At 43.4% G+C, this 19,832-nt stretch overlaps 2 protein-coding genes across 2 annotated transcripts; one reads left to right on the top strand and one right to left on the bottom strand.

Annotated features, from left to right (window-relative positions):
- LOC8078476 lies at positions 1,088-4,720 on the top strand. The gene is made up of 3 exons (XM_002457215.2): positions 1,088-1,695; positions 1,839-1,947; positions 3,828-4,720. The coding sequence occupies exons 1-3, from the start codon at positions 1,520-1,522 to the stop codon at positions 4,242-4,244; spliced, it is 702 nt and encodes a 233-aa protein (XP_002457260.1). The 5' UTR covers positions 1,088-1,519; the 3' UTR covers positions 4,245-4,720.
- LOC8056543 (probable cellulose synthase A catalytic subunit 1 [UDP-forming]) lies at positions 8,071-15,052 on the bottom strand. Its single transcript, XM_002455055.2, has 14 exons — positions 14,870-15,052; positions 14,085-14,280; positions 13,723-13,913; positions 13,219-13,303; positions 12,940-13,129; positions 12,244-12,510; positions 11,794-12,139; positions 11,578-11,715; positions 11,349-11,474; positions 11,058-11,270; positions 10,727-10,985; positions 10,402-10,598; positions 9,763-10,113; positions 8,071-9,038 (listed from the first exon to the last, which is right to left on the bottom strand). The coding sequence occupies exons 1-14, from the start codon at positions 14,945-14,947 to the stop codon at positions 8,451-8,453; spliced, it is 3,225 nt and encodes a 1,074-aa protein (XP_002455100.2). The 5' UTR covers positions 14,948-15,052; the 3' UTR covers positions 8,071-8,450.

The raw sequence follows: 19,832 nt of genomic DNA, 5'->3' as shown, positions 1-19,832 counted from the left end.
GCAGGTGCCTGGTGCGCGTAGACGCCGTCATCGTCGGTCGATCTGCTACCTCCAGCCTCCTCGAGAGAAACGTGCAGTGCAGTGGTTTCAGCTGGTTGTGTCACGGGGCACACGTGCGAACGCCGCCGGGACCGGCCGGGCCGGGAACGTAGTACGAACGATCGACGAACACGTCGGTGGCGCGCGACAGATACGAGTGGTGAATACTACGCCTGAATGGTGATGGATGGAGACGAAGTACGGAACGGATGGAGGCAGCCGCGTCGTCGTCGGATCGGAGCACGCGGCGCGGCCGGCGGGCCCGGGGATGGATCATGGATGGATGGATGGATGGGGCCTGCAGCCTGCATCAGGGGTCGAGACCCCTGGTATGCAGGAGTGGCGTCCGTCTGTTTTGATTCTTTTTTCTCTTTTTCGCGAATGATTCTCACAATTATATATATTTTTGGTAGCTTGATTTTAGAATCTGAATTTGGAGCTTGGTGTCATTGTCGCTGGCGCCAAACAAAAGACGTTAATGGCAATGGTGCCAAGCCCACAAACCACGTGCACAACTGTGTACTCTTGGCGGCATCAGTGGTGGCGTCAAATTTAGCGCCAAACGGTGTTACTACTGACACCAAACAATGTTAGCTTGACGCCGATGATAGTAGCCTAAGCTCTGGATCTAGATTCTGAAATCATACTAACAAGATTATAATTGTGAGAATCTTAAAAAAAAACACACACACACAGAAAACGAAAAAGACGGGAATGGCGCTCGTCCACATGGATGTGGCGACGGGGAGAGGTCGTACTCATGGATGCGCGTGACATCCAATGGACGGGCTCGGCGACCGCGTGAAGTGGATGCCATCGATTGGCGGGCCGGCCGTGGGCGTGAATGCCTGCCCGCCGTGGTGTGTATCACACCTTCAACGACACCGCATCGGAGCTGGCCGCGGACCCCCGCGCGCACTGCAGCTGCAGCAACCGGCCGGCACTTTTGCCATTGCTCCTCCATCCATCTATCTATCGTGCTCTATCTCTATACCTGGGTGTTGCTGTCGGCGCCCCCACACACGGAGCACGCTCTATATAAGAGCCGCCCGGCGCCGCGTCAACCTCCACAGTAGTGCACACTCCATATAGACCACACAACACAGCATATATAGCTAGCTAGCTCGATCTAGCTAGCTGCATCCTCTCCCCAGCAGCGTCGTAGTCGTACGACGGCCCCGGCCCTTGATTAATTTCCTTGCATTCACCTCGAGACCCAGGCTCTCCAGCCCACACCGACACCGTCCCCGGCCGGCCGTCGCGCGCGTCTCCGTCGTCGGTGCCTCGCCGGCCATCTCCATCGTCTCGATCGGCCTCTTCATTCAGCAAGGCAGCTAGAGAGCTTCTGACGCGTCCCCGCGCGCTCCGCCGTCGTCCCTTCGTTCCTGCATTGTGCGGCAGAAACCGCGCGCCGGCGGACCAACAAGCAAGTTAAGCCGCAACAACGACAGCGCCCATCGGATTTGCCGGAACAAAGACGATGGTGAACACCATGGGCGTGGAGCCGGTGCAGCGCGGCGCCGGGCTGCCGCTGGCGGCGCTGAACCACATCTCCGTGGTGTGCCGGTGCCTCGAGAGCTCCCTCCGCTTCTACCGCGACGTCCTCGGCTTCGTCCCCATCCGTCGCCCGGGCTCCTTCGACTTCCACGGCGCATGGTAGGTTGCATTGCCATTATTGGAGTTCTTCTTCTCGATTCGGATTGCTTTGATAAGCTAAGGTCGTAGCTAACAATGTACTGCATGGCCTGCGTGATCAACAATGTATATATTCATTACTGCTACTGCACTACGTACTACAGGCTGTTCAACTACGGCATAGGCGTCCATCTCCTGCAAGCCGAGGACCCGGCGAGCATGCCCCCCAAGAAGACGGAGATCAATCCCAAGGACAACCACATCTCCTTCCAGGTATGCAATGCTTGCCTCCCACTACGTCGTCAAGATCCAGATCGCTAGCTGTTCTGCAATATATATAGTTCCTACCCACGCGTTTGATCGACCAGCGTTTGTATAAATATACATACAAAAATATTCCTTGAGATACACAGTAAGACAAATTTGGAGAAGGGAGGAAAAAAATGAACAGAGATATACGCCTCGATCGGTGTCACAGTTGACACTAGGGAATCGACCGAATTAATTAACTAAGTAGATTAACCTGCATGTTCGTGCCCCTGCTTTATTTTTCTGCTGCGAGATCCACGACTGATCCTCATCTTCTGTAGAATATAGTTATATATAATTAATCTGTTCCTCGAACTCGGATATATATATATATATATATATATATATATATATATATATATATATATATATATATATATATATATATATATACACACCTGGTCCCTTCTCTTGTTGGAAAAATGGTCACAACAACTTCAATTAATTTGACAGCATCCCATTCCTCTAGCACGTCTGATGTAGATACCAATTAGATACGAAGTTCATCCTAAGATGGTGACTGAACTCGCGCAGCATGGAATTAATACAGACAAGCCAATAAAAAGTGCTGGTTGTAAGGCTTCAGTACGTAGCTAGCTAGCTATTACTTAGCCACAGTTGCTCCATTTCTGGCCCCCATTTTGACCTCACAATTTGCTGAAGTGGGCTCGATCTGATCTACATCTTAACTTAATTAAGAAATAGATGCTAGCTGCTGGTGGGTTACATGCATGATCAGTAATGATTAATAACATAATAAAAATAGGACTAGTACGTAGATCGAATTGAATATCGATGAAGAATTCCTTATGCTATCTGGGTAGGATCATTGCATGTGCACACGGATCATGCCAATTCCTTTCCAAAAACTCAACTCAGGCTGCATGAATAGCCGAATAGATATTATTTGTATATGTGCACCAAGCCGCCATGCAAGCTATTGCTTGCATGCATTTAAATGTTGCGCAAGTGAAGAAGAAAACCTTCACGCTCATCAGCTGTTTTGATAGGGACTGATGCGTTGTCTATTTGTCTGGATCTATCTCTTGACATATACATATGTGTACTACTATGTGCTATATATCTTAAACTTGCATATATAATTACCATCAGTAATTTACTTATTAACACATTCCTATGTGGTGACGGGATTTTGATGTCTCCAGCTTTTCTTGGAAAAATGGGACATACGAACATGGCCGTGCATGTGCACCTCTTAGTGAGATAGCACTAGTAATATATAATCTTATTAAATTGCTTTGGTCAAACATTTGGAAGGAAAAAAAACTATATTGAATCGATCACACTATGTGTACTCTTTAACTAGACACATCCAAGAATGATAGCATAAGGATGGGCTTCGGCACATATGCACGTGCATGCATACATATATGTCCAACTCTCCTGCATGCTCTGGTCCTCAAGCATAGTAGACAATCCACTAGGCGACGATTTGGAAAGTTGGAGAAAGTGATAACAATAGATTTTTCCTAGAAAATTGACAGTATATTTTTTTATTTGTGTTACACATAGAGTTAATTTGTCTTCACACCCACACACCCTCAGACAGCGTGGATGCTGCGCTGGCGGGATCATATACGTATCTCACTCACATGCAGATCTGGCAAGACCAACGAACGTACGTATCTGCATGCATATGCATGCACGACTAGCCATAGGCCGTTGCACTATAATAACGACAATATAAAGTTAAAATCATGCAGTATGCATGCTGCTAGCATACATGCATGAGTGCTTCTTACCAACCATGCATATGAACAAAGTCATCTGTCACGGAAAGGTGAACTGATAGTGCTTGTGCTGTTGCATTTGCATGCATGCAGTGCGAGAGCATGGAGGCGGTGCAGCGGCGGCTCAAGGAGCTGGGCATCCGGTACGTGCAGCGGCGCGTGGAGGAGGGCGGCATCTACGTGGACCAGCTCTTCTTCCACGACCCCGACGGCTTCATGGTCGAGGTCTGCACCTGCGACAACCTCCCCATCGTGCCCCTCGTCCCCGAGGGCCACGCCATCCTCGGCCTGCAGCAGCCTGCTGCAGCGCCAGCCTGCAAGCGGCCACCAGCAGCCGCCCTCAGGCAGCAAGCGCCGGCGCCGCTTCCTGTTCCCGTGGCCGTCCCAACCCCGGTGCCAGCTGAACAGTGCATTCCGGCGAAGGCCGGCGGCGGAAGCTGCGTCGGCGAGGTCGAGGCGAGCATCCCCGCTTGCGCGATGAGATCTTGCCCGGAGCACGCGTGCGTGTAGCGGCGCGCGTAGGTACGTCTGATTGATAGCCGAGAGACCAAGCAGATCGACCGGAACGCTGCCGGCATTTTGAAGATCCATTGGAGAATTTCGTTGCCTTCTTGTTTCCTTCAATTAGTCGTCGACTCCACCATGTCGACGAAGCTGTACATGTGTGTTTTTGGGTGTGTCTTGTCCGTTCGTTAATTAGTTTATTTTGTTCGATTCGATTGTTGGAGTGCCCTGACGCGAACTGTTGTAGCTGCAGCTGCTTAGCTAGTGGGTTAGTCGCCATCTGGTTGTGCCAAACTGCCAATTGCTTTGCACTGCTAAGCGCGAACTGGTGAGGAGATCGATCCACCGATCGCTCTACAGATACGGCACCTACCAACACTTCTGCAAATGCCAGCCGTGCCAAGTGCCAACATGATGTAATCTCTTTATATATAAGATATTTATCCATATAAAATGATAGTTGTGCCACTTTTTCTTTGAAACATCTGGCAAATTTTAATGAAGGAGTGACAGTTTAAAACACAATTTAATTTGTAGGGACAGAGCTAGCTTGATTAAAGGGGACGAAAGGAACTAAGGAAACCTCAAATTGACAAGCACATCCACACCAAACACAAACAAATTGTAGTTCAGCTTGTTGGAATGGTCTCGCATTGACGCTTTCCTCCTGTGCCACGCACCAAGGCCCAGCTAGCTTCTGGATGGGTTTAACTGGTTTTATGAGCACATTTAATTATTAAATTAATTAATCCCAGGGTTCATGTTTAATGTGAAGAGTTATGTGTTGTAATCCTGCAATAAAGAGAGGATTGACAGAATCAGAAGATCTTTCCTTTGGAAGGGTGCAGAAATAGTAATGGTGGGCATTGTCTAGTTGGTTGCATTGGCCAAAGGTCACTAGACCAAAAATACTAGCAGGCCCGGGCATTCTTGACTTAGAGGGCTTTGACCACGCAATATATATGCCTCATCTCTGGCTTTGGTATATATATGCCTGGATGGATTCTGATAGACCTTGGGTTGGTACCTAACCCCCATGCGGTTCGATGGACAAAGCGCTCATCTGAGCTTCAACCGTGGTAAAAATTGGGCGGGGTGACAAATTAAAGCATCCTTTTGGCACTCAACATGGCTAATTAAACGGTCTGGCACCGATTGACATTATAGCATCTAACCTGTCATACTCAGAGGAAAAATCAGAAAAGTGAACGATGATCTACTCAATCACAATTGGACATTGACAGATGGAGACTGTGCAACAAATGGCGGAGTCCGTGTGCCTTTGGGACCTTGTCCATCTTGTTCAACTCAATGATCAAGAAGATCAAATATAGTGAGGTGGACAGCAAACTTCATCTACAATTCAAAATCTGCATACCTGACACAATTCAAAGGATTATTTTGTTCCATTAAGGCAAACTCAATCTAGAGAGCACATGCAAAAAGGAACTTAAAATTCTTTGCATGGTTTGCTAGTTGAAGCAAGAGTACTGATGGACAAACTTACTGTGATAAATTGGCCTTGCAATCCCATTTGCCCGTTGAGAGTGACCAAGAATAAATATGGATGTAAGAGTGGTCGCAAAAGTTTCTTCAAAGACACAGGATGCAACGAAACAGAGAACGACAACATCAACAACAACAATCATCATGTACTAAACTATGAACATTTGGAAACAACGCAATAAGAGAACCTTTGACAGATCGATATGATCGGCACTCCAAGTCTTGGGCCTAAACAAAGAAGAAATAGGACTCGTGACAAGAGCTACGGGTTTCCTATAGTAACCCCAAGGATCCTCAGTTATTGATTGTGTGCCCTTTCTTATTCTTATATGTAATATCAGACTGTGAAACTCCGTCTTGCTCTTCTTCTTATATGATATAGCTGCTCGATCTCCTACTAATTTTTTCCATAAAAGATGGATTGGTGGTAAATTATAGATAGTAGGGGTCTTCCTAACATACGCTCTCTTTTATATTATTGTGTATATATTGATGATGACTATTGAGGAGCATGCATGAAGAAGCCTATATAGCAACGGTGCTGCAGTTCGAGACCGAAGAATGGTGGTTATATGCAGTATGCGGCACATGTTTTTCTTAGGTTAGCAGGATCATTAAGCTCTACAACTATTACACAATAGCGTAGATGAACTAATGCTGCTGCTGTTAGCATGGGGTGCCTCTCTCCCTTTATCTTTTTTGCTGCACACTAGGGGGCTTCCCTTTGGTTAATCACGGTGGCTCTGCATGGTCACGCCCTTTCCTCTACTCAAGGAAAAGGACGGACCGAGCTCGAGCGCATGGTCTTTGGAGGTAGCCATGCACAGTAATCACCGATTTAGCAACACATTAATTAGCCAATCACTGTTGCAGCACACACACTTTGGCTGGCCATGCACAGTCAATCACTATTGCAGTTGCAGCAGACCTAGTCAAACCGTGCTTATGATCAATCCGACCGTTTTGTCTTACTACATCTCGTATACGTTCGATCGTGTAGCACACGAGGGATTCTTCTCATCCCTCGAATTACATACACAATCCAATCGGTTGTCCGGTTCTTAAACAAAATTTCATTGTCCAATTCAAGTTCGTTACGAAATTGAACTTATAGATTCAAGTTGGTTCGAAGTTGAACATATTTTATTTTGGATCGATAAAGGTCGACTAGCGAGGAAGAAGAGCGACAATATCATATCGATCGATGGCTAGCAAGAAGAGAACTCGCTATATGTGGTAAGTACCGATGCCCGATGGGCTTCATTCAGCACGAGGCAGTGGCTCATATCGAACGAAGAAGCCCCGCAGATGGAAGACAACCTTGGTTCCGACTCCTTAGGATGGCTCGCTACAGCCGTTTTAGTGAAACCATAATAAATTATGGCTTTGCTAAAATGGTTCTGGTTCCTCTAATTTTTACTCAAAAATAGTTTCTAAAAAAACCCAAAGCTAAAGCCGATGTACTACTACCCATCCTTCCACAGCCACAAACAACCGCTCAAGTGTGTGTGGGTCGTGCCTAATCTTCACGTCGATAGATAAAAAAGTTTTAAATTACAAACGGGTAGTAGAACACACATGTAACCGAGCGTGCTTGAGGCTTTGTTTGGATGTAGTCACATCAATCCACATGTGTTGAGGTGGATTTGAATGAAACTCAAACTAAATTTCACCCCAATCCACACCAACACACATGGATTGAAGTGAATCCGACAACATCCAACAAGGCGTGAATTATGGTTTTGTACTCGTTTCTTCCCCAAACCATACTATTTTCATTGACTACACAATCCGAAATATGAAATGTCGAGGAAGAATGTGCTCATGACAGCCTTGTTATAAAGTTTCCATGACACTCCATCAATCCGTGCCGTTGAATAGACTATTAATTATAATCAGAGATGAAAATGGTACAGATATTTTCCAACCGTATTCAAGATCGAATTCGTTTAGACCTTATTTTGATGTTGTCGGATTCACTTCAATCCATGTGTGTTGGTGTGAGTTAGAGTGGAATTTAGTTCAAGTTCCACACTAATCCACCTCAGCACATGTGGATTGATGTGAATCCGACTACATCCAAACAAAGCCTTAGAAGAGTTCAGATCTATCCGTATTCAAGTCCGAATATTCAACATCCGATACCGTATCCGTATCCAAATACTTAAATAGTATATTTAGGATGCCGACATCTAATCCTATCTTATCCGACATGGTTAACATTATCCGTATTTGAATCCGAATCCGACCAAAAATATGAAAACAAATATAGTATTGGTAATATCCGTCCCGATCCGTTTTCATCCCTAATTATAATAGTGATATATGGCATGAATATTAGAAATACATATATAAATTTCAACAGATAACAATCCCTAAATTACAATGTCATTAACCAAACAGCAAAATAGGTACTTGAAGTCCTACATATAGATAACATCACAACAGTCCACAGCCCACGGTGAGCATATAGTCACGACATTCATGAAGAAACAGACACTAATTACTGCTACTTAGCTACGAATAAGTAACACGACATAAGTTGACAAGTTTTGTACTGCCCACCCCCAAATGCAGCACAGTCAACTAAGGAGCTAAGCATAACTTAGACGACAAATGCCTTGCCTAACCTCCTCTGGTATTTACAAGGGGTAGAATTGATGGGGCCAGAGCCATAATATTATCCAGCAGGCAGTTCAGATCAAATCAGCAGTTTACACCGCACTGCCCCCGGGAAATAGCTTTCTGAGTAGGTGATATGAAGGGATCGATCTTCACCCACAGCAGCGAGAATATGGAAGCAAGGAGGATGGACCAAACGATGACGATGGTCGGTGTACGGTTCTGTTTCCCCATGAGACCCTTCAGGAAAGGGTAGAGGTGGAGGATCACCCAGATTGCAAAGAACAGCTTTCCGAAGAGTGGACCCCATGATTGGTAGCCACTGTTGATAGCATATGATACTCCAGCCACTATACCAACCAGGTTTATCACAAGCACAGTGGTCGGGGGAATCAGAAGACTTGTCCACTTGAACACATATAGCTCAGCAAAATCACCATCATCATCGGTTGCCTTTGATGTGACCGTGAAGTTTGTGTCGATCCCTGCCAGCACTTTTAAGAGACCTTGGAACACAGCAAAGAGATGCGCAGAGGTACCACCAATGACCCAAAACTGTTCATTTCTCCACCAGTCCTCAATGCCAACACCACTCCATCGAAGCTCCAAAATACCAGTGGCGAAGATGGAAGCAAAAAGCAGGATGAAGAATGCCCCAGCATAATTGCTAATCTACAAAATTACAGGAGAAATGAATGTAATCTAGTTGGGATGGAAGTAAAGGAGAAATAGATGTAATCTAGCAGGGACACATGTCCAAAAACATATGTAAGAAATTTCAGTGTTTACCAATACTGTGAATTATACTTAGATGCCTACTTCCTCTGCCCCAAAATAAGTGTCATTCTCGCTTTTCGAGAAGTCAAACGCTTTTAACTTTAACCAAGCACATATAAGAAATTATAATATTTATAGTACATAATTAATTAGTATCATTAGATAGATCATTGAATCTATTTTTATAATAAACTTATTTGAAGATACAAATGTTGTTAATATTTTCTACAAACCTAGTCAAACTTAAGAAAGTTCGACCGACACGAATACCATAGTGACACTTATTTTGGGACGAATGGAGTAGACTGGAAAATTGCGACAGAAATTTTTTCTTATTAATTTACAAATTACAATGCACTGCTATATATTGATTACAGATTACATTTTAAATAACTATCACGCAGAGAATGCAAGATAATTATGTGTAACATGCAAGAAAACAAAAGTTTAAGCCTGTGAATACGAAGTCCTCAACCATGAAAAAAACCGTAAATAACGGTAGCTTGAGAAAGCGATGTGCATCCCTCAATAACTCTCTCAAAATAACACCCACAAGCAAACATAACCAAGAACACAGCGTTATATACAATGGGGCTTTAAATGAATCTGGGGAACTTACCTCAGGAATAATAAATTTGTTGGTGAGTAAACAGATAGCAGGAAGGACACAGTAGGCTATTAGTGGGATAGATGTAATTGGATAAACAATGGTGTTGATGTATGCCAGTCTCTCCAGAAGCTTTAGCCTTCCATTGTAACCATACCAGATAGGACAGTGTCTGCTAAGTAGAATTTCAACTGAACCAAGAGCCCAGCGTAGCACTTGGTTGAGACGATCAGAAAGGTTAATTGGAGCAGAACCCTTGAAGCAAGGCCGAAGTGGCATGCAGTAGATGGATATCCAACCCCTTGCATGCATCTTGAAACCAGTTAAAATATCTTCAGTAACAGATCCATATATCCATCCGATCTAAAAGAATACAAGATCAAAGGGAAAATATCATTCATGGTCATAAAAATTTTGGTAAGCACTGGTATGCAAACGACATGGTTGTTCGACTCTTTATATTCTATCAATCACATTCACATGAATCAATATCCAAGCTAATGACCTGTACAGCTTCCTCAGTTGGACATAGGTTGGATGTGTGGGCCAAATGTATACCCATTATCATTAGTGTTTTAGTTAATAGATCAACTGGAAAAAAACAAAGAACTATTTGAAGGGCAGTAAAGGAACTCTGCTTTACTCACTGACCTCTTTCCCCCATTCTGTCTTGTCCTCATATCCACAACTAATGACATGTATAGCTTCCTTTAGCAGGGAAGCTGGGTTTGTTGAAGGGGGTATGCCACCTTGAGTCATAAAGGTGGATGCAATAAAAATTGGGGACTGGCCAAAGCGTTTCTCCAAGCTCTTCTGGGACATGAGCAGTGACCTTTCATCCTCGTAACCTGGTGGGATTTCACAATTCACATTAGTACAAGCAAACATATTTTAGCACGAAAATAACTTCAGTATCAGAACTAGATTTGCATTTGATAAGCAAGAGTGCAAGAAATGTCTAGCAGCATGAACAGACCTTCAAATCCCTCTTCTATATCTTCCATGTTGAAGATGGGAGCCGAAGATTCTGTTCTCTTCATATCACGGTTTTTGGAATCAATATAGCTCTTGTCCTTCCTTTTTCTGCCGCCACAGCAACTTTTAATGATAATGTTAGGCTCCAAATCAGCTTCTGTCAATACAGGATCATAACCATACAAGGCCTGCCTATTGAAACAGCATCCTGTTCCCACATAAACAGGTCCTTGAATGCCATCTAAACCCTTCATATTAATCTGCACAGAGAAAACCATGTAAGAAACATGAAATACTTGCAGTTTGGTCAACAAAAGAGCTGCCATACTTACATCAAAGAAGACAATGTTCCGGTTTGCATAACGATCATGTGAGTCTATGCCATCAAATCTTTGTGGAAACTGAACGTAGCAAGTTTTCCTTCCTAGTGCTGGATCCATCATAAAACACATAGCCTCTCTAAGAGCTTTGCTGCTGTTGAAGTAGTGATCACAATCCACATTAAGAAGATAAGCACCATTTGTCAGGACAGCTGATACGCGTATCTGTTCATTAGTAAAGAGGAAGATCATAAAGCAATGGACAAACCAAATTGACATTCGTAGAGCTGAATGGAAATATACCAAAGCATTCATGGCACCAGCCTTCTTGTGGTGCTGGAAGCCTGGCCTCTTTTCACGAGAAACATAAACAAGCCGTGGCAACTCATTTCCATCAGTGTCAAGCCCACCACTATGGCCCAAGAATACCTAAGATAAAAAAAGAAGAAGAGTGGAATACATGAGGACAAGATCTATAACAAAATAAAGATCCGACAGAATGTCCATCTTAGAGATATTAAGAAAAATATACCTGGATCATTCCTGGATGATCTCTTGGGTTATTCCCAGGCCAAGGAGTGCCATCAGCCATGGTCCAGCCCTCCTCAGGTATTTTTTGCGCTTTTGCTACAAGGGCATTGATCCGTACTTTGAACTCTTCATACTCCCTCTGTCAGAAAACACCTCATGTGATCAAAGTCACCCATTTGTAGAACAAGTAATCTGACTATTTGCTACCTTATCTTACCTTCATAGCTCGCCTTTCTTTCACAAAAGAAGGTTGTATTTTGTCCTTTAGGTAATCTATCTTTTGAGCAAAGTAAAACTCTGGAGCCCTAGGTTCAATGTTGTGTTTCTTGCAAAAGGGAACCCATTTCCTTGCAAACTCTGCAGTTTCAGATAGCGCTTCAAAAGTCAACATAGCTGAACCGTCATCAGAAACATAGCATGATACTTTGTCAACGGGGTAATCCACAGCAAGAATGGACAGGACAGTGTTGGCAGTAATTAGAGGTGGCTCCTTGAGTGGATCCACTGTACTGACAAAGACATCAATTGGAGCCAACTGAGATGGCTCACCCTCCCTATCATATCTGCAAAGTCGAACAAGAAATCTCAGCATGAAACGTAAGAAGACTAGATAACAAGTGATGCATTGACAACATCCTGTAGAAAAACATCAAGAAGTGCAACTTGCCTCAATGCAAGTCTATCGAGGTAAGTTTCCCGGTTGATAGGATACCACTTTGGGAACTGATCTAGAAGCCAAGACAAGGCAAACCAAACTTCACAAATAACAGATACAAGCCACAATCCATAAGCATCAGTCACTGGATGAGTTATACGATACTGAAAGAAGAAACATAGGATGATAAGCCGGAGAACAATCACGATTCGATAAAGGTTAAGCTCGTTTGGAGATATAGGCACTATGCGACTTAGAGGTAGCCGTGCATCGTCAGCCCTGCAGAAGAGCAATAAATGTAAGCAAATCAACAGCATTAGCTGAAACAGGACAACAGTAAGCATTCCACCATTAAAAACCAGAAGTGGCAAGAATATCATCATATTTCTAGTCAGCTCTGAAAGCTATAAGCTAGATAGGCATAAGTTAGTAATGCATAGAAAAACTAGGCGTATAGCAAAATTATCAGCTACATTAAAACTGATGCAGGATTCATTTTGTGGAGTTGAATGGAAAGAGTTATTCTCTGACATTATGGCCAAATATTCCTTGGCTTGATGTAGTCAGCAACTCAGCATGGACAACTAAAATTGTAAAATAAGAACCCAGGTGCAATGTGAATGTTTTATATACACATTACACATGATGACAGCCTGATTCAAAGAAGAAAAGACAGAACAGACATAAGTTAAGTCGTAAGGACCATACATTTGCAGATCTTCACCATTTGAGCCAGTCCCTTCAATATCCCCTTTCCCTTCTGCTGGATATTTATGAGTCACCTGTATCATATTTTTGTCCTGTCTAACTTTCCAGCTCTCGACTCTTTCTTTCCAGTCAACACTTCCAACTCCATAAGAATTCAAATCCTTTGAGGGGTCCACAATCCTCACAGGTACTGACATCATGGAAACAAATGATTGCATTCTAGTAAATCTGCAGGGGAAACTGATTACCAACACAACTATATATAGCACAGTAGCACACCTGGAATGCTTGGATCAACATAACTTGGTGTTGGGCTGCGAATAGAATGCCGGTCAGGAGATGCATCAGGGATATCTCCGGACATCTGAAAACAGTTGACAATGTTTAAGGGCACAACAGAGCAAAATATTCTTATGGAAGCAGTATTCGTCGAGCGTAATTATTGTTATACACTGGATGTTTGAGTGCAAAACTCTTGCAGAGGCTGGAATAAAATTACTTTATCTAAAAAAATATTGTCATACAATCATCTGGTAACAGGTAAGGGCACCCAACCACCCATTTCTTGTATACGGACTCAATCATCTAAAATCAGGAAGCAACCAAGAACACTGGACTGGACTACAACTCCACCAGTGAGCCAGTGACTCAGTTGGCTCCATTCAAGCTTCACACTACGAAGAACAGTATTCGACAGTGCAAATTAATTCTAATAAGGTTACAGGACCAAAAGTTCAGTAAGGGTCTGCCTGTCATCATATAGTGGCCTTATGTATGTTATACCTGCTGCCCAGTTGTCAGACGTGGAATTCTGTGATGGGGTTCATGTCGAGAAGATGAAGAGAGATCAACATCTTCCCTATGTCCCTGCAGCTGCCACTGAGGACCTTGGACATTGCCTTGTGTATAGTTGAATTCGTTGTCCAAATCATCAACTCCATCCTCCTCCTCATCTCCACGAACCCGAGGGCTTCCTAAATTTGAACATGGAGATGTTAAAGACCACAGGGTGATGATGTGCATGACTCATTTTCCTTTAGAAAATTAAAACAGATGTGTTTGCAATATCAAGTAACAGATTTCAACAAGCAGTTCGAACTTGTGAAGCAATGAGTAAGATCAGTATGGTCCCATAAGGAACAGACCTTTGTGCCTCTTGTATCTAGTCTTGCATTGAGGGCAGCACTGATTCCCCTCCTTACGCTCATACTCATAGCACGGACGACACACCGGGAAGGCACATTCGTTGCATGCAACAAAGACATCGCCTGTTGCTGAGAGCCCGACAGTGTCACCGCAGATTTGACATATTTGTTCATTCACATTCTTCAACTGCTTAGCCTGCACCAACAACGTTGATGTAGGTGAGATTGTGACAGCAACAACCCCACATCAGAGGTATTATATAAAAATATCATAAAATCAAACAACAAACAACAAACTCCCCTCGTGGCCCGCCGAGTTAAAAGAAATGGGTACATTAATTAAGACCAAGCCTTGACGCATTAGTAGGTTAGATTATTAGTATCAACAGACTGGAGGATTCGAACTGTTCCTACAAAGTTCAGATGATAAACCCAGACGAGTTGAACAATCCATCCCAATCAAATCCCCTCTGCATTTCTCAACACCACCATCGTGGGCAGGTGGCGAGGGGAACAGTGAAACCAATCGACTCGCCACTCGACCAGCACCGCAGCACGCCGCACCGAAAACCCCCCAGGCAGACGCAACCAAAACCTAGGCATCCGACACAACGGCCGCACGGGCCGGCCGCCAATCGGACGCGGAGCCGACGCAATCCGCCCGTCGGCGCACGGCCGCCCGGCAAATCGACGGGGTCCCCCGCGCAAATCGAAACGCGACGGGACAAAGCGGAGCGAGAGCGCGAGGAGAGCACGGAAGAGCGGAGGAGGGGAAAGGAACGCACCGCGGCGCCGTCGCCATCGTGCCGGATAGTGACGACCCCGCCGCGGGAGCCAGCCACCATCCCCCGGTTCGCCTCCATCGTCGTCGACGCCAATGCCGCGCCGCCGCCGTTATTATCCGCCTCCGCTCCCTCGCAGCCCCGCTCGCGTCTCTTACGCAGCACGCGTCCCGACGCGAGTGCGCATTAGCTGGTGGTGAGTGTCCCGACTGCTAGTGCTCTCGCTATCGTGTCGCGTCCCCCACACGCGTCGCTTTCTGCCGCGTCCCGTGGGCTAGCGCGGTGAGCTGTGACGCGCTCTGCGCCGTCGGATGGGAGGTGGGGTGGGTGTGGGCTGTCGGATTGGGTACGGGGCTGACGGTGAGTCAACGTCGTCGCGTGGCCGCCGTCAGCCCGGCACCGTCCAACAGACTGTTGTTTCTCGCCGTGTGCAACGGCCTGTAGCCAGCGGAGGTACAGCCGCACTCGCAGCACCGTTACGGTAGGTTGAGCTGTCGCCTCCTCGGATCGTGGACCGTTACTTGGGCCTTGTTCAGGCTTAGTTCACCCCGAAAATCAAAAAGTTTTCAAGATTCCTCGTCACATCGAATCTTTGGACACATGTATGAAGCATTAAATATAGACAAAAATAAAAACTAATTTCACAGTTTACCTGTAAATCGCGAGACGAATATTTTGATCCAAGTTAGTCCATAATTGGACAATATTTGCCACAAACAAACGAAAGTGCTACAGTAGCGAAATCCAAAATCTTTTCGCATCTAAACAAGGCCTCAGTTCCACCAAAAATTTAAAAAAATTAAGATTGTTCGTCAACAGCTATTGTAGCACTTTCATTTGTATTTGACAATTATTGCTCAATTATAGAGTAACTAGGCTTAAAAGATTCGTCTCTCAAATTACAATTAATTATACAATTAGTTATTTTTTATCTATATTTAATGCTTCATGCATGCATCTAAAGATATGTGGACATGGGTACACCCAATAATTTTGAAGAAAAATTACAAATACTATGCATTTATATGTATTATGCATATAAGTATACCAAACTCGATATATTTGATCCATGAGTAAAAAGATCAAATTTCTTGCCTCCTCCCCTTCACCATCCAGCTAGGCCAGCCTAGTGCCTCCTAGCCCAAGAAGCAAACACACGGAGAGAACCCATCTAACCAGGAGCGATGCTCTCTACTCGTTGGTGACGGCACCTCGCTCATTTGTGCTTGCTTAGAGTCTTAGACTCACCTTTCTCAATTGACCAAAACAAATTGTTCCCCACCTACGTCGTGCGGCCGCCTAGGTTTGATTTGGCCGGAATTGGGGCACAATCGGCATTAGTGGGTGGCATGGTAGCCGCACATAGAGCCCCCCATCCTCTCTGCCACCACCATAGGCGGAGCTCCCTGCCCGGCCTGACCGACAACCCCTATCGCTGCTAGCTCCCCAAAACCACCCGTAGGCCATCCTCATCGCCTGACCTACCTGCCTTCCCTAGGCCGACCATTTTATACCTTGCCGAAGTTGGAGAAGATAAGGGGGGAGTTTGCTAGAACCCTAGAAAGTAGATCTAGGAGGAGAAGGAGGCCTACCTGGAGCAAATCCATCGCCACCGCAGCCAGATCTAGCAGATCCTTCGCTGCCATCGTATCTACCATGGTCGCGCGGGGAGGGAGATGGTGGGGCGGTGGCACGGGCATAGGAGGAGGCCGCCGATGAGTTGCTCGCAAGAAAGAGAGGGAGGGAGGGAGAAGTGTGCGGGTGTTGGGCGGGTGTGATGTGCGAGGAGCGGGTGGGTGTGTGGGCTGAAGCCGCGTATCCTACGCGTTTTCTTATTAGTATTTTTCATAAAATTTTAGTGGTGAATTTTATGTGTGGTCTTAAACTTGCCCCATGGTGGCAAAAAATACACATTTATAGCATTCTAAACTTGCTAATGGTATAGTATGAGACTCAAATCATCAGTAATTGCACAAAACCACCTAAGCAGCATGCTAGAGTTTACAATGTCATTGTCTAGGCACGTGACATCCATGAGTAAATCTCATTGTTGCTTACAATCTCCAATTCCTGTTACTCTCAAAATGTATTTATGACATTCTAGATTCTCTATTTGTACCACCAAACATCTAAATCTCTAGAACTTGCGTTGAATTACCTTTGTGTGCCACGCTACTTCCACGATAACATGACTCATCTCGAGCTGGCAGATCCGTCTCGTGTCTTCTCTCTTTCCCACTCTATTTTGTATCTCTCATCCCTATTCTCCATAGGAGATACCTTCTCTTTTTTCACCCATAGTCCTTTCACCTTTGGAAGTCCAATGAAGCGTCCCATGGAAGTCCAATAGAGTGTTGTGTGGTAGAATGTTGTGTGCACTAAGATCTAAAACGTCATCAAGGTATACATGTACCAATAATGATGACTTTAATGTCACCATCCTTTCTAGATCTAGCATGTCTTCGATGAGTCTAACCAGCTCGCAAAAGGGAAGGAGGAAACCAAAGGAAAAGAGATGGGAGGATAGGTAAAAAGAGAGTAAGAGAAGAAATATGGAGCTAACAATAAACCCCATATATCGGGGTTGTGTTTATCACAAGATTAGCATGCCACAACCTATCAAGTTTAGGATGTCAGAAGTACATTTTGAGAGTATGAGACTTAGATAATAACATGGGACAAGTTCGAGAATTATTGATGTTACTCATCCCTAATCGGCCACGTTGAAATATATCGTTTGATCAGCAAGGGGGAGGTCATTGATCACCAAGGGAAGGTAGACAATTGCAGTATGACCTCAAGAATTCATAGCTACCTTTTAAGTACATGTTTGTAGATCTATATCTATGAGAGTGATTTTTTCTTTGTTCTGTCTCTCACTTCTCTTCTGTTCATGAGGTTCATCACTTTATTTTTTCTCATTTTGAGTTTAGGACTATAAAACTGATGTTGGTTGTCTCTCACTTCTTCTTTTGTCCCTGAGGTCGATCACTCTATTTTTCTTTTGTTTTGAACTTGGAGTTGTAAAACTTTTGTTTGTTGTCTCTCACTTCTCTTTTGTCCCTATGGCCCACCACTCTATTTTTTCACTTTAAGTTTGGAGTTGTAAAACTTTTATTGGTGCCACATTACTCGTGTCATGTCCTGGCTATGTTAACTCACTGGCGTCACAACATGTGTCTTCCACCTTTCTTAAACTCACAATAGGTGCTCGAAGTATTTAAGTTGAGTCAATCTTCTATCAATTTCATATAAAAATAACCCTTAGATTGTAGTGGCATTTATTATGGGCCTTGGGACAAACCAAACTAGACAAAAATACCTAACTTATGGCTAGTTTGGATCTTATAGTTTAAAGTTTAGTTGGCTAAAGTTAAGGGACTAACTTTAGACCACTTTAATTCACTTATATGGTCTAACAAATTAATAATTTTTTATGAGGTTTGCTAAACTTTAGATAACATTTTAACCCACATATTTAGAGCCTTAAGAGCTAAAATAGTTTAATATTTAATGGCTAGACTTTAGACGTAGGATCCGCTATATTGTTTTAACTTTATCGGATGTTTTCGAAGAGACTAACGTAGGATCCAAATATATCAATATTATTATACTATGTAATAATTTGTCTCCCGTTGTAAGGTATGGACATATTTGTTACCGCAAGAAATAGAAGGATCCAAATGCACCGTGCGTGATATTTACTTGAGGTTCGATCTTCTATTTTTCTTGCCGACGCCCTTGACTCCTTGAGTAGTAATATTTACTATTATCGTTGTTTTAAATTGTAAGTTATTCTGTTTTTTTCAGGTGATAGGCAATTTTATTACATCTCTAGATATAATATATCTAGTTATATAACTTATTTAGAAAAATTAAAATAACTTATAATTTAGAATAGTAGAGAAAGTAAAGTGTGCCTTGGTTATATATTAGCTTTAAATTGGGCCATATTTTGCACTGGGCCTAAATTCGTAGAGGCGGGCTTGAGTTGAATTACGTCAATGGACAGTCAACACCCACATAGTTGGTTTTTAGTACAAATTCTAAAGATTCGGACATACGCGTTTGGTCGTTTAGCAAAATTAGAAAGCTTAGAATTGAAAGTGAACAATTTGAGTGTACATGACATGGATGTCCATTTGGAACTAATCCAAGAATCACTCATGGAAATTAGTCTTTTATATTTTTAACTACATTCTTTAGAAACAAACCTGTCCTTTTTGGCTTTTGGCGGACTATTTTGCCACTCAATGACCTTTGATTTATATTTTGTCTAAATCATGAGTATCAGATGGGATTTGGATTGTTTTTATTATCGAAGTAGTAGTATATATGTAAGAAAAAACTCAGTGCAAATGATCAAGGGCAAAACAATTAAATACCCGAATACATTTGTAGATGCAACATCTATATTCTAAATTACTCCCTCTATCCAAAGATATTTTATTTGTAACAATTCCAAGGTAGATTATTGTTGCATCCTTCCCTTGAAATAAAGGATAAAAAAGCGTTAAAAAAAGTATCTAAAGCATTTTGGTTATTACTACCTCGTTGTTGATTGCTTGTCTTCCCTAAAACATGTTGGTAATTTATTATTGATCAATTAGGGATTAATCCTAGAAAGATACCTTTTACCTTTCTCGGTGATAAGCAACTGTCCACTTAATTAGTGGGAAGTACTAATATATGTGAGAGATATGTAAATAGTTTGTATACTGAAATAAAACCGTAGTGCAAATTAATATTATAAGAAATATAGATTAATATTGTAGTCCAGCGATAAGTTTGTAGTATATACTGAGATAAAACCTGTAGTAAAGATTAGTATTATAAGAGATATAGATTGATAATTGGTAGGCCAGCGACAAGGGATAAAACTTGACAAGAGACTAGAGATAAGATACATACAGTGATATAAAGATAATAGTAACGTGACCCACTTGGGAGCTGGATACGGACAGTT

Source organism: Sorghum bicolor, chromosome 3 (genome assembly GCF_000003195.3).
Source record: "Sorghum bicolor cultivar BTx623 chromosome 3, Sorghum_bicolor_NCBIv3, whole genome shotgun sequence".
In the NCBI taxonomy this organism is placed as follows: Eukaryota; Viridiplantae; Streptophyta; class Magnoliopsida; order Poales; family Poaceae; genus Sorghum; species Sorghum bicolor.
The sequence above is the reverse complement of the archived record's forward strand: the minus strand, read 5'-3'. Positions and strand labels throughout refer to the sequence as shown.

What these genes read in the sequence shown, in the direction of transcription:
- LOC8078476 (XM_002457215.2), top strand. Translation starts at nt 1,520, where the DNA reads ATGGTGAACACCATGGGCGTGGAGCCGGTGCAGCGCGGCGCCGGGCTG. An exon ending in TTCGACTTCCACGGCGCATG is followed by an intron (nt 1,696 to 1,838) that starts GTAGGTTGCATT and finishes TACGTACTACAG; the next exon opens with GCTGTTCAACTACGGCATAG. An exon ending in ACAACCACATCTCCTTCCAG is followed by an intron (nt 1,948 to 3,827) that starts GTATGCAATGCT and finishes GCATGCATGCAG; the next exon opens with TGCGAGAGCATGGAGGCGGT.
- LOC8056543 (XM_002455055.2), bottom strand. Translation starts at nt 14,947, where the DNA reads ATGGAGGCGAACCGGGGGATGGTGGCTGGCTCCCGCGGCGGGGTCGTC. An exon ending in CTCGATAGACTTGCATTGAG is followed by an intron (nt 12,140 to 12,243) that starts GCAAGTTGCACT and finishes TCGACTTTGCAG; the next exon opens with ATATGATAGGGAGGGTGAGC. An exon ending in AAGAAAGGCGAGCTATGAAG is followed by an intron (nt 11,716 to 11,793) that starts GTAAGATAAGGT and finishes GTTTTCTGACAG; the next exon opens with AGGGAGTATGAAGAGTTCAA.